The sequence below is a fragment of the Cebus imitator genome, unplaced genomic scaffold (assembly GCF_001604975.1).
Source record: "Cebus imitator isolate Cc_AM_T3 unplaced genomic scaffold, Cebus_imitator-1.0 Scaffold102, whole genome shotgun sequence".
Lineage (NCBI taxonomy): Eukaryota > Metazoa > Chordata > Mammalia > Primates > Cebidae > Cebus > Cebus imitator.
The window spans coordinates 5,640,388-5,654,649 of record NW_016107417.1 but is presented as its reverse complement, the minus strand read 5'-3'; the positions used below and the strand labels follow the sequence as shown (position 1 = coordinate 5,654,649).

At 41.3% G+C, this 14,262-nt stretch overlaps 1 protein-coding gene and 1 pseudogene across 17 annotated transcripts in view; both read right to left on the bottom strand.

Moving 5' to 3' along the window:
• The window catches only part of B3GALNT1 (beta-1,3-N-acetylgalactosaminyltransferase 1 (globoside blood group)), a 26,287-nt gene that overhangs the window by 9,424 nt on the left and 2,601 nt on the right, over positions 1-14,262 (bottom strand). For 6 of the 17 annotated variants that reach the window (XR_005201629.1, XR_005201631.1, XR_005201632.1 and 3 more), the window contains one exon: positions 14,036-14,128. Coding sequence is in view for 4 of the 17 variants with exons in the window: in XM_037741660.1 (XP_037597588.1) it covers positions 14,036-14,125 (90 nt within the window). In the remaining 13 variants the exon portion in view is untranslated. Of the gene's footprint in view, positions 1-11,817; positions 11,913-14,035; positions 14,129-14,262 lie in introns of all 17 variants that reach the window. The other 11 variants (XM_037741660.1, XM_037741662.1, XM_037741661.1 and 8 more) reach the window with 3 other exon arrangements.
• On the bottom strand, positions 8-4,011 carry LOC108310325 (annotated as a pseudogene).

Genomic DNA, 14,262 nt, shown 5'->3' with positions numbered 1-14,262 from the left:
ATTTAAAAAAAAAAAAAAAAGAAAGAAAGAAAAAGAAATGATGAACCTTTGGAAGCAGCTATGTATAAATAATGATTTTTTAAAATGAGACTACAGGAAAACATACCATACTCATCAGCAGGAAGAATGAATGAAACGTGGTTAAAGGGAAAAAAAGACACTAGCCACAAATACTATACTATAATTAACAGCTGCTAATTCGGGGTGATGGAAATATAGGTGTTCTCTTATATTTGCAGTTTTCTTTGTATTTTATCAAAACAAACGGAAAAAAAGTGTAATAAAAATGCTTTGGATATCAGAACCAATCCACCCTAAATCTTGACTGTAACAATGACTAGTTGTATGACCTTTGGCAAGTTAGTTACCTTTTCAAAAATTTCTTTTTTCAGCTATAAATCAGGCATCACAAAGCTAATTCAATGACTGTGAGGTTTAATGGAAAGAACATGGATTAACCAGTCAGCATAGGGCCTGGCCCAGGATCAAGAGCATTTAATGGTTTCTGAATATTCCCAACATAAAGAAATGATAAATGTTTGAGGTTATAGACATCCTGAATTTGATTTGATTACACATTTTATGCATGTATCAAAATATCACATGTACCTTATAAAGATGTACAATGTAGAATAATGTGTGTGCGTGTGTGTGTGTTCAAAGTTTATTTCAAGTCACAGTAAATATACAAACTAAGATAATAAAATGAATTGTTTTGTTCTGAGAGAAGGTGATGGGAGTCTTCCACCTGGCACTGATTTGAGTCATTCAATGATTAAGATGCAGGTCATCTTTTTTCAATATTTCAACAAAATTATACAATTAATTTCCAGATTTCTCATCAGGTATTTTTGAAAACCTATCAAGGTACTCCAGTGGATTTCTGTATTTGTTTCTTTAAAATCAGGATACTCTGCCTTAGAGGCAACATGGCAATCTGGTCTGCAGTCAGCTGTAGAACCTGCATAATCAAAGCAGCCTTCTCATGATCCTGTGGAGTGACTTGGTTCTGCCTAGGACTAAAGCCACCAGACTGGCCTCCTCCCTGTAAACTCGCTCCTCGCATGCCTGTTCCCTGCATGACTGGGACCTGTCTGGATCCCTGGGGGACAACCACCCCCATGTTAATTGGACTGGGACCCTGCATTCCACTAGGTATTGGTCCTCCGGGACCAGGCACTGGGCCTCTGGTAACCATGCCTCTGGCCTCCATTCCTCAGACTTCCATCGCATGGGCCTCCACCACTCGGGCCTCCATTGCACAAGCTTCCATTGCATGGGCCTCCTTTTCACGGGCCTCTAATCCTCTGGCATCTAACCCTGTTGCCTCCATGGTTCGGGCCTTCATCGCTCATGCATCTATTCCTCGGGGATCCTGTCCATCTCTGCATTCCAAGGGTAGACCCCTCTGATCTAACATAGGTCCTCTTGGTTCTGCCATTAAAGTTCTGGTCTCACATAATGGTCCTGCCCTCAGCTCATGTGGGGGTGGTTCTCGGCTCTCATGGCCAGGAATATGGTGCATGGGTGGACCCTAATGAGGTGGTCCCAAGTAACCTCTAGGCTCTACATCTCCAGTTACAGAAAGTAAAGTGCCTCCCCATGGATCATTCAGAGCATCTCTGAACAAGCCTCAAGGGTTTGGGACGTTGGCAGGCAAGGATCCCCGCTGCACAGCTGCTCTGGGGTCTTGCATCAGCACTTGTCCCCATTCTGTGGACACTGGTCCACTTCCTGGCATTCCAACCTGAGTGTGCATTCTTCCTCCAGGAGCAAAGGAACCAGGGCCAGGTCCTGTAATGGATGCTGGTATTTGCCCTGGTGCTAGAACTCCACGCTGCATAGAAGTTCGCATCAGAGGAGGTGCACTACTGACATGCATTCCACCCAAAGGCTGGACCTGAGGGGCCTAAGGATTCTGCTGGTTCACTGACACACTGGATCCTGAGCCAGGCCCAGCACCATGGACTGGCTGAGGGTTGCCTGCAATCAGCATTGGGATATTTGTCTGGCAATGCAGAATTTTCAGGGCAAATTCCAAATCCATAAGAATAAATAAATATATATTTTAAATGAAACTCAGGCATGTAGACAAATAAGGGCTCAATTGAAGTGCCCACTATGTTCATAGCATGTGTGTGTCATAGAAATCAAACAGGCTGGAGACCTCAGATTGGCTCATTTCCTGACAGTGAGAGCACAGGGCAGCTGGCCTGCCTCCTTAGGACAGTTGAGTAGTGGGCTACAAGGACCCTAACACTGTTCCAAATTCCATATCCCAGGGGAGAGACAGAAAGAACTATCAACAATCTCTACGAATAGAAAAAAATATGAAAAGGCCCAACAGGGAAGTATATCATTATTTTATTACTAACTTCTTAAATAATGCCACACATCGTCAAAAAAAGAAATTATAATTTTAAAATAATTCAATTTTCTAAAAGATAAACTTGTGGCCAAGCACTATGGTTCACACATATAATCCCAGCACTTTGGGAGGCCAAGGCGGGAGGATCTCTGGAGGCCAGGAATTCAGGACCAACCTGGGCAACACAGTGAGACCCCATACCTACAAAAAGAACTTTTAATTTTAAGATAAACTTGTGCTTATATTAACTACACAGGAATTCACCAATTAGACTATAAGTAATTTCTATTAAGCAAATAGTATCTTATCTATTCCACCAACCTAGTGCAATGCTGGGTGAACAGCCGGCCACCGGTAATTACTTGTTGATTTAGGGGTTGATCTGTAGCAGCTGAAAAAACATCTCAAATACTAGAAAAGCTCAGAAAACCTCCAGATAAAAAAGGTTATCAGCTTCCAGAGTATTAAGTGTACCGATGCTTCAACCATCAACAAAAGTACCATCCTCAGAGAGTGGGGAATCAGGAACTCCATTATTAAACGCTGCCGATTTACAGCAGCCAAAGATGGCTGCCTCTTTCCCAATGCCCCATTACTCACAGGCTGCATCTCTGTCTTATCTACAGCTATTACAGCTGCAAAAGGGCTCTGTGGGCCAAAATCAGAAATCATTCAAACAAACTTAAACTATTATTTTTTTGGTGGAGGACTTCTCAGAGTTTTTAATATGTTAAGGTGTATTCTCTGAGAAGAGGATACAATGTGCAATGTTTCTCAAATTTCTCTGAACAAAGAACCTATTTTAATAGGTTTAATTTTCAGAACCTCTGTCAGGACTAGTACCCTACACTTTTGGAAATCCCATCCTAGGAGATCTTTGTATTTATTGAATTAAGAGACCAGTTTCTGTGAATTATTAAACCCATAACAATTGTAGTAGTAGCAGTCTGGAGTAAATACAAATTGGTTCAATTACTTCAGAAAACTTTTTAGCATTACTAAAGTTGAACATATATGTACCCCACAACACAGCAATCCCACTCTAGGCAGAACACTCACCATTAAAATGTATGTATTGTTAAGGACATCAAGAAATATACAAGTGGGGGCTCAAGTCCTTCTGATGGTGCCCCCCCTCAACAAATGTACAAGAATGGTCACTACAGCATACTAGTCATGATAGGCCCAACATGGAAACAATCCAAATATCCACCCACAGTAGCGGAGAGAAATCCATGTCACAGCACATTATACATCATGGACAAATTACCATGTCACATGACATCACGGACAATCTGTCAACCATAATGTTGAGTGAAAAAACTAAGCACAGAAAGAACAGACACTATGATTCCATTTACACAAAGTTAAAAAGTAGGCAAACTAAGCTATGGTGTTAGAATTCAGGACGTTGTAGCCTCTGGGGAAAGGGAGGAAATATAATTGGGAGGGAATAAGGGGACTTTCTAAGTGGTAGCTATGTTCTGTCTCTTGATGTAGATGGTGGCTACAGATGTGTTCACTCTGACAATTCACCTTATAACTTATGCACTTTCCTTTTTGTATGTCATACTTCATTACAAACATTTTTAAAAAGCTTGTCAGGAGAGTGGTGGCGTAAACCTGTAATCCCAGCTATCTGGGAGGCTGAGGCAGGAGAATCACTTGAACCTGGGAGGCAGAGGTTGTGGTAAGCCAAGATTGTGCCATTGCACTCCAGCCTCTGGGCAAGAAGAGCAAAACTCCATCTCAAAAAAAAAAAAAAAGCTCGGCAGTCCACAAGGTCATTCTGGGTATCGTTGTGTGTACTCAGTGTTAACAGGTATTAACACTGGTACCAGGGAGGAGCAACAGTAACTGCTCCCAGGCACCAGCTCCTATAATCTTCATGGGAGCCCCATGAATTAAGGTGCTTTAAAAACCCTTTCTTTCTTTTTTTTTTTTTTTGGAGATGGAGTTTCGCTCTTATTACCCAGGCTGGAGTGCAATGGCGCGATCTCGGCTCACCGCAACCTCCGCCTCCTGGGTTCAGGCAATTCTCCTGCCTCAGCCTCCTGAGTAGCTGGGACTACAGGCATGCGCCACCATGCCCAGCTAATTTTTTGTAGTTTTAATAGAGACGGGGTTTCACCATATTGACCAGGATGGTCTCGATCTCTTGACCTCGTGATCCACCCGCCTCGGCCTCCCAAAGTGCTGGGATTACAGTCTTGAGCCACCGCGCCCGGCCAAAAACCCTTTCTATCCCCTTTTAATAGGTGAGAAAACTAAGACTTAGGTACAGTCAATATGCTCAAAATCACAGGCTAGTAAGTGGTAGACACAAACTCAAACAAGACTCCAGATCCCACATTCTTGACTGCTAGATCCCAGGGAGTGTGCTGCCTGCTCACTATGCTTCCTATGCTAAGGAGCTCTTCTGACCAGAGCTGCTTTGAGTGAGTTTTAATTTCTGGCAACCATTGAACCTCGATTCAAACAGTACAGCAGCATCTCAGCTTTACTATTTTCACATAGAACAACTTGAAATACAATATTTTAAAAAGAATTGTAACTAATTGCTCACACAGATATACACCTTTTTATTTTGCACCAAAAAATACTGGACACTAGAAAATAAATGGGTCTATCAGTGTTCAAATGCAGAAACTCCAGGAAAACAGACAAACAGACATGCTACAATGGCACAATTATTCAAGCCAAAGTAACTGGAAACTCTTTCCTGGGGTACAAAAATGTTGGCTATTTCCTGCAAAAAGAAATCAAATTTAACTATTAAAAAAATATAACTCTTCTTGTTGCAAATGTAATACATGTTGATTAGAGTTACGGAATGCCAAAAAAGCACAGAGACAATAAAAGCTTAAAAGTAACAATACTAACATTAAAAAAAAAAAATTTAGAGATGTGTCTTGCTATGTTTCCCAGGCTGGAAAGCAGTGGCTATTCACAGGCACAATCATTTTGCCCTGCAGCCTCAAACTCCTGGCCCCAAGTAAGCAATTGGGACCACCCTAGTAATTGGGACCACAGGTATGTGTCACAATGCCTAGCCACAATGTTCACATTTTTTATGAAGATTTGTCAAGTCTCTGGCTCCATGGGTTTATATAAGCCCTTCTTTCATTTGCTACTGCTACTTCCTCCTAACTCTATTTCGACCACAATGGCTTCCATTTTTTTTATTTTCTCTTTTCTTAATTAAAAAATATGTAGATATATAGAGATGGAGGTCTTGCTATGTTACCAAGCTGGTCTCAAATGCCTGGACTCAAGCAATCCTCCCACCGCAGCCTCCCAAAGTGTGAGGATTACAGGTGGGGGCTCCCAAACTCGGCCTGGCTCCTATTCTTATCCCTGAATATGTCAACTATTTTCCTCCCTTGAGGAGCCTGCACTTACTCTCCCCCTCCACCTAAAAAGCTGGTTCTTGGAAAGTCTGGCTCCTTCGTATGCCTCAGATCTCAGCACAGTGTCACTTAGGAGAGTCCTTCCATGACCCCTAATCTCACGTAGTTCCCCCAGCACTTATCCCGCCTTATTCCCTTCTGGTAAAGTACATAAATCTGCTTTGGTTAAGGAATAGCGAAAGCCAACATTTGTGCCAAAGTGACTTAGCAAGTTTAGGGCACAGGTGCATAGTCTACTTATTAGATAACCTATCTAAGTTTACACTTGGCTTTGAGTCACTATTGCTTGTAAAAGGTATAACTGCCCTGCTGATGTTGTGCAAGGGGCTTGCATTGGCTTGACATGGCTTGGGCGTGCACTAGTGCCCAGAGAGAAAGTAATGCTACTGATCCCTGTAAGGGAGAGCAGGTTGCCTTGAAGGAAGTGGCCAGGAACTGGCTTGTCCCCAAAGGGAAAAAGTGAAGCTGCTAACTCCCAAGCTAGTATTGTAGGTCAGGGATACAGGTGCAAGGGCTGGGGGTGACAGGAGCCACACAGCAGGCTAAGAGGAGCCACAAAGCTGAAGCAAACAGACAAAATGAAGGTAAACCATGTGAAAGAGTGTAAGTAAGCTGCTGATTAAACAGCTGCTGAATAAAACTAAATTTCACCTGCCTACGGCCCCTACGTGGGTGTTCTTTCAGCTATTTGCCCATCCACCCACTCCCCTCGGACCTCAGCTGGGACTCAAACCTAACACCTTCTCAGCATTTAACCCTATCTAGACTTTTAAAAATCTATTTATATTTGTTGATTGTCTGCTCCCTTCAAAGGAAAGTAAGATTGGAGAGGGGGGAAACCTGACCCACCTTATTCACTGCCATATAGCCAGCGTCTAACACATAGTAGGCTCTCTGTGAGAATATATGCATACTTTGCAAATGGTTTGGTAATATACTTTTATCCACTTAGTAAATATTTTCAAGAATACACTGAATCCAAAAGTCAGTTGAATTTGCTGGATTATGCTTTTCTTCAGCTCTCTTCTAATAACAAAATCTTATTGTAATAGGCTATGCTGATTCTGATCATGTGCATTTTAAAAGGCCCAGAAAAACAAAAAACAAATGTTGGCTGAACTTTAGGTCCAAGCATGCTATATTCAGGATCAACCATGTGCTAACTATTACAGACAATTACAAACTACAGTCAGTTTTACAACATTCTAACTTTTTGTCTACACAAAAGAAACGATACTGCGAAGGGAGTGGAAATCTTAATTGCCTAAAAAAAGGTCCTGTGCCTATTCAGCTTAATTCAAATCATCATTACACACATCAATCATATATATTCCTTATAAAGGAAAACTAACTCACATATCAATTCATATCCTTGAGAGAAATTTCCCCAGTACCCATTCAAACTAAACACATTAACTTATAAACAAAGCAATATAAAACTCTACTATTCAACTAGACTCATCAATTAAACACTTAATTATTTTCACAACTTGCAGCTGCTTTGTGTTCGAGGACCTCCGCAGATTATACTATAAATAAACACAACCAGTGCTGTCTGACCACTACTTTTTTTCCTCTTCTTTAACCCAGTGGTTCTCGCTTTGCTGCACATTGTAATCTCCTGGAGAACTTGAAAAACACGGGAAGCCAAGCTGGATCCCAGACTAACTAAATCAGAGTTTCAGAGGGTGGCAGGGCTCAGGTGGCCGCCATATTTTTTGCAGATGCGCTGCCGAAGCCAGCACCAGGTGGCTGTATTTTTAAAGCTCTCAGGTGACTCGAATGTGATGCCCAGACCCTCACTACTCAAAGTGCAGCGTGTTAGGAATGCAAAGCCCCAGGCCCCACCCCAGACCTAGTGAATCAGAAACATTGTTAACAGGTGGCTTATGGACATACTGAAGAAGTTTGAGAAGCAATGAAATAGTACACTCGAGCAAATTACTTTTTAAGCTTTAGTTAACTTATCTGTAAAATGGGAGCAATACCTTCCTCGTGGGTTTATTTTGAGGGCAACATGAAATAATACATGTTAAACACCTAGGATAGGGCTGCTACACAGTAAGGGCTAAGTCGATGGCATTGCTGTTATTATTAGAGTCCACACTATGTGCTTCCTCTACATACATTGTCTACATTTCCTTTATAAATCTTGCTCCTAACTCCCAAATGTGTCTTGCATGGCATGATGTCCTCTAAAATGCAATAAAGCATGCAAATAAATCTTAGTGGGTCCACCTTTTCCTTTCAAATCAGTAAGTCTTCTAGAGTCCAAGGATTGTTTCCCCTAGACTCTCCCAGTGCCTGATGTTCCGCTATCCTGCAAATACGAGCCTCCAGGAACTCCTGGTAGAGGTCCACAAGGCCAAATGCACACTTCTTGGATCCTCCTCTGCACATAGGCTCCCCTCTCCCGGAATCCTTCTTTCTGCCCCAGTCTTCCTACCACTGAACGCCATCTTTTCTGGGCAATACTCACACTGCCAAAAGTCTCACCATAAGCACTTCTAGCAACTAGAGGACAGCTGCAAAATACAAGGACCTTTTCCAACTGTAGTGCGTGTGATATTCAAGTGGCGTCGGGCTCCTTTATTTGAGGATTGTGCATATTTGATATGGTTTACATTTTTCTCCTTACTTGGGAACACACAGCTGGACATATAATAGGAAGTGAAATTTTATTTACTGAATGAATAGCAATTGGTATATTTGCCTAATTTGGTAACACTTACATGCTTTACTCTGTCAGGGGAAAGAAAGGCTTACATTGAAAAGAACCTGCTTTTTACTCTATCCAACTTCTACATACTCCCTTCTCTCCAAAATTTTAGCAACAGTCCTTGCTTGATCCTGGTACTGTAGTAAGCATGTTCCACTGCTTCCATTTGTTTGATTACAACAATCTTAGGAAGTAGGAACCATTATTACAACATGTATCTTTCAGCTAACCAGCCTGAGATCTGGACACCTGCTCATTAGTCAGGGTGTCCGAGCCTGCAGAGCTGCACTGTAAAGTCAGGTATCTTCACCACCCCAAGTGAAGTCTATAGCCTCTGCACTACAAAGCTTACCTCCAACCTTGTTTAATCCTATTGGCCTGGTGTCTTCATATTTTCATAGTGCAGCACCTCTGTTCTTCCTCAGAGGTGAAGAGTTGTCAAAGCTAAACTAGAAACTTCTGGCCGGGCACGGGGCTCAGGCCTGTAATTCCAGCACTTTGGGAGGCCAAGGCAGGCAGATTGCTTGAGACCAGGAGTTCAAGACCAGTCTGGCCAACATCGTGAAACCCCGTCTCTACTAAAAATACAAAAATTAGCCCCGAGTACTAGTGCATGCCTGCAATCCCAGCTACCCAGGTGGCTAAACCAGAAACTTTTAAAAAAGGGAAGTCTAGTTCAATCTCCATGCAAATCATGCTCAGCTCTTCTAAATCCTCACCCAGTTTTCAACAAGTCTTCCCCAACAAGTTCACTTTTTGGTAATGGAGAAATTGCTGAAGAGACTGATCTTAATGAATCTGCATTCCAAATAACTCTGAAGCAGTTGCTGAGACTCCGTAAACATTAGTGAATACTTAAGACACAAATGCAACAACCGTCAGGAGCTAGAAGATTCACAGAATGCTGTTTGACTAACCTAAGCTCCACTTTCAACAGAGTTCTTCAACAGAGGACCAAGGTAACTCCTAGACAACACCTAAGAATCAGGATTCTCTGTAAAGAGAGCTGGGCACTTATAGTCCCTCTAAACAAAATGGGAAAATGTGAGTAATGATAGTGGCTAGATGGCTTCAAAATTAGCTGATCCATCATAGCCAGTGTATTTTTTATACAGTAATTTGTTCAAGACACATTTCTTGGGCTTCTGCTGGACTCTGAGAATAGTGTTACCAAAAGTGCCAGAGACCTGCCCTCCTGCTGATGTTCTAAGGTTGACTGGAACATCTTTGTCAAACTAGGAAAAAAAGAAATCACAGGCCTATCTTTAGCCTTTTCTCATTTAATATTTCTAATTAAAGACAAAGGAATGTAGGCTTATTCAATTTTGTAGGCAAGAAAAAAAAACAGGAAAAAATGACAAATTCATTAAAAGATGTAATTATAATCCAAAAGCTTTTAACAGGTGAGAAAAGGCCAAAGATAGCAAGATGCAATTTGACAGAAACACATTTATTGTCCTATGTCAGAGCTCAAAAAACCAGCTGCAGAAGAGCAGGATGGGGGTCCATTTTAACAGCAGCCTAAACAGACCTTATGGTTTAGCTAAGTATGAGTCCAATATGATAAAAGGTGGTGATGTAATGGAATAACTGGGTAGTCAGGGAACAAAGGATTCTAGTTCTGGCAGGGAGGCAAGTCATTGAATTTGAGGAGTTATTTCTTAACAGAACTTTAAGGTACTGGGCTAGGATACCTCTCAGGCTCCATGCAGCTCTACCAGCATAGAGATGACGTTCATTCTTGCACACCACTCTGTCCCCAGCACCTAGTATAGTGCCTACCACATAGGAAGCACTCCCAAGTACTTGTGATTGAATGGCAGTGCTAACAGAAACTCTACAAGTTAATAATAGATTGTGTCCTTCTCTCTCTCTCACACACACACACACACCCTAATATACTCCTAGGTTCAAGAAACAGAAAAAGCATCTGGGCAAAAGGGGTCATAGTTCCATAGCCACATATGTGTTCCATTTCAAAAGGATCAAAGGGTCATTAACACATTAAAGTCAGAAGAGGGAACCTCATTTGGTGAAGTGTTTATCATCTCCCATGAGGATTGTGTGACATGTGGTTGAAGGAACTGGGGATGCTCCGTTCTGGAGACAATAAAAGCTCAGAAGGGCCCTGGTAGATACTTTCAAATTATTTTGAACAATATGTATCACTCCAGAAGGCAAATGACCCAAAGATTTAAAAAAATTAGTGGGAGAGTTCAATACAGATTACTAGAATGGGCTGCTCCTCACCAATGAAAATCTTCAGTGGCTGTCAGGTACGTTATAAAGGTTGATTTGTCACTGCATTTTAAGTCATTCTAAGAAACTTCTAAGGTCCCTTTTAATGACAAGGTTCCACAACTCTGTTATCGATGTTTAAAATATAGTTCATAGAAAAGGTCTCATTTTGGCATAAATATTTTAAATTGTTCAATTTCTAGGAATGAATTTGAAGTATTTACTGAGTTTAAGAAAAATGCCCACATGAGGCACTACTCTGTGGCTGCCACACAGTTTTAGGTAGACAGTGTAGACAGTGAGTATAAATACCTATACTCCATTACCATTTCCCAATCCTTCCCTTGAAACCCTGCTGGATGCAGAACCACCATCCTCAGGTATCTTCTAAGATGTATGGGAAAATGTCTTTCATTAAAGTTTCATTAAAATGGAAGCCTGCTGTTTCGATGTGCTGAGGTAGAAGACACCTGAGTTTTAAAGATACAGGTAAATAAGACATATATAACGTTTGAAAACAAACTACTTTCCTATAGGTAAAACGATCCCTGTATACGGGAATCTCAGATTTCTGGGTTGCGGCACGCAGAATCTTTTATGGATTTCTGGGTTTGGTAATGAGAAAAATGAGGAGCAAACAAAAGCAGCAGGACTTGAGAAGGAAAACTTAGCTGCAATCTTCTTTTTGCTTCTGCCCTATCTGCACATTCCAATAAAAACATACAAAATCAATCTTAATAATTTGCAATACATGTTGGTGTTTTTGGCAGGGCCTTTTTTTTTTCTTTTTAAAGACGGCTGAAGTAGAGTTCTGAGTACTATACAAGTTTACAGTGCTTCTAACTACAATTTACAAAGCACATTTCATGACATTGTAAAATGTGTGTTAACATCAATCCCATTTTCCAGGAACAGTGCAGCCCAGGTAGAGGAAGACTTGGAACCCAAACTCGAGACCTTCAACTCCAAATGCCAAGCTCCTACCAGGGCACAGTGCCCCAAGAGACCAACCTCACACCTAATCCCGCAGCCTCCTGAGATTCTTGGGCAGGGAGCAAAGAATGCAGCTGCAGTAGACGCACTTCTACACTCAGGGTGGGTAGTCGGAGAGCACCACGGGACAGAGCAGCCAGTGGTAAGAGCCAACAGGTCAACTAGGTCCAGGGAGCTAGGAAAACTGGAGCAGAGCGAAGATCACACAAGTCAGACAGAACAGCAGCAAGGCTGCCCTGAAAGCTGGGCTTTCTGCGTCTGTTTTGTTACACACTGCTTTATCCACTGGAGGAAGGGCATCAGGGAGCTGCTCTAGTTAACATTTCTTCCCATTACTACCCTAAATTGGGAATATTACAGATCTTTACTATTCTTGTTAGTTACAACAATCCATCAATTACCACTACCTTTGTCATCTGAGGGTATTTCATTCATTCATTTGATATTCTGAACCCGTGTTAGAGGTTGGGGCAGCAGTGGGGAAGCAGACAGGCAAGCCCTGTCCTCAAGTTGGCGACACTCAATGCACAGCACGGCGGAAGGCTCACAACTACACATTTCAGACTAAACATCTTGAGTGAGGCCCACCTGGAGAACATGGGGGAGGCTTCCCAGCTCAAAATGTTTCTAAATTACTGACCACAGTCCATGGCAGGGAGGTGAGTTTGCACTCTCAGAATGTTAGTGCCCAATAAAGGCATAAATTATAGAATCTGTATCGGTATAGAGAAAGAAATTATTTAATACTTAGAGATGAAAGTTGATGGTAAGTTTTATCTTAGAAAGTGGGTAACTCCATTCTCAACAACAAAGTCTGTAACCAGAACAGCCAAATGTAGTTCCAGATATGAGACATGGTTTTAGCCCTCACTGTCATCCTGCAGGAATGGTGGCTATAGGCTTGTGAAATGTTTTAACAGAAGCAGGACTTCTTTATTCTAACTTTTATGAGCCTGTTCAAAATGCACAGCTTAAGAGTTTAGCAGAAATCCATGTTCTATCCCAGAAGTGGGCAAACTTTTTTTTCCCCATAAAAGGCAGATAGCAAATATTTTCTTTGTGGGCTCTGGGGTCTCTGTCTCAGCTACTTCATTCTGCTTTTGCATAAAGTGGTAACTCCATTATTGAAAACAAAGTCTGGAAACAAAATAATAGCTAAATATAGTTCCAAATAGGAGACAGAGAAATAGAAGCCATCTATTCTAGCTTTCTTTTAGTTCCTTAATGTCTCAGAGCCTCAAGGAGCACAAGGAAGATTCCAGCCAAATCTTCCAACCTTTAGACACTTGGGGCCCCACACTAGGGATGTTCCATGGCTTCAACTTCCTTTCCCATGCTGATGTGCCCCCTACAAATTGCCATATTTCTAGCTGATCCTCTCATCTTCCCCTGGCCTCTAATGCATGATATGCCAAAAGGCCTGGGAACAAAATCAAATCAATATTTATAATATACAATTTTTTATTCATATAAAACCATTGTTCGTAGTCCTAAGAGAGATGTTTGCCAAAGAGCCTGCTGTTAAATGAACTGTAACTTTTGAGTGCATCTGTTGTGCAAGGGCAGTAAAAATATCCTGTGCAACCCCATATGCTTGACCCTATCCATGTGGCTACCCATGCAGTGGGAGGCTACCCCACAGTGAGTAACAATGGTCCATCTCTGTAAAGGCTTATTTGGTCTGGACACGACACAGTTGTGAAAGGGACAAAGGCATTTCCTAAAACAGAGTTCTACCTGCATCATCCAAAGGTGGACGGAACAAAGCTGGAGTCTGGACAAAAGAAGACGATAAATCATTCATCCAAAGGGGAAAGAGGAAAGTATTCAATGGAGCATTTTCTTAGGCATAAAGGGAGCTGAGTCAGAACTTGAATATGACTCACCAAATTAAGTTTTTACAGTTATTTGGTTTTCCTGAAGAACCATGGTATTTTAATAATTCAATTTTTAAGAAAATATATATTATAAGAGCCAGGTGAGGTGGCACACACCTGAAGTCCTGACTATTCTGAAGGCTGAGGTAGGCGGATCACTTGAGCCCAGGGGTTCCAGTCCAACCTGGGCAACAAAAAGAGACCTTGTCTCTATTTTTTAAACAAGAAAAAAGAAAATATATATAATCTCGAATGCCTTAGTAGAGCTTCACTCTTGAACTTCTTCAAATCCTCTGATGAAAGAATCATACTAGAATATACAACAAACTTCGTGGCTGAGTCAACAATACTTAAAACCTTGTAAAGGGCATTATTATGGGCATTTTAATCAATTAGGATAATTTATAAGTTAAAAGTATGATGAACTTACCTGTGAAATTCCAGATGAAATTAATGCTTTAAGTTTTCTGTTGTTTTCTGTATTCCATGTTTTAATTAAAACACTCAGATCTGCTGTGAACTACTGAACAGAACAGAAAAAGAATATATATGAGTCATAACTTAATACTGGGAACTATGACTTCTGAAATCAGTGTTCTATACATAGCAAGTTGGTTTTGGAGCAATTTATTATGTATCAACACCTTTTCATTTTTA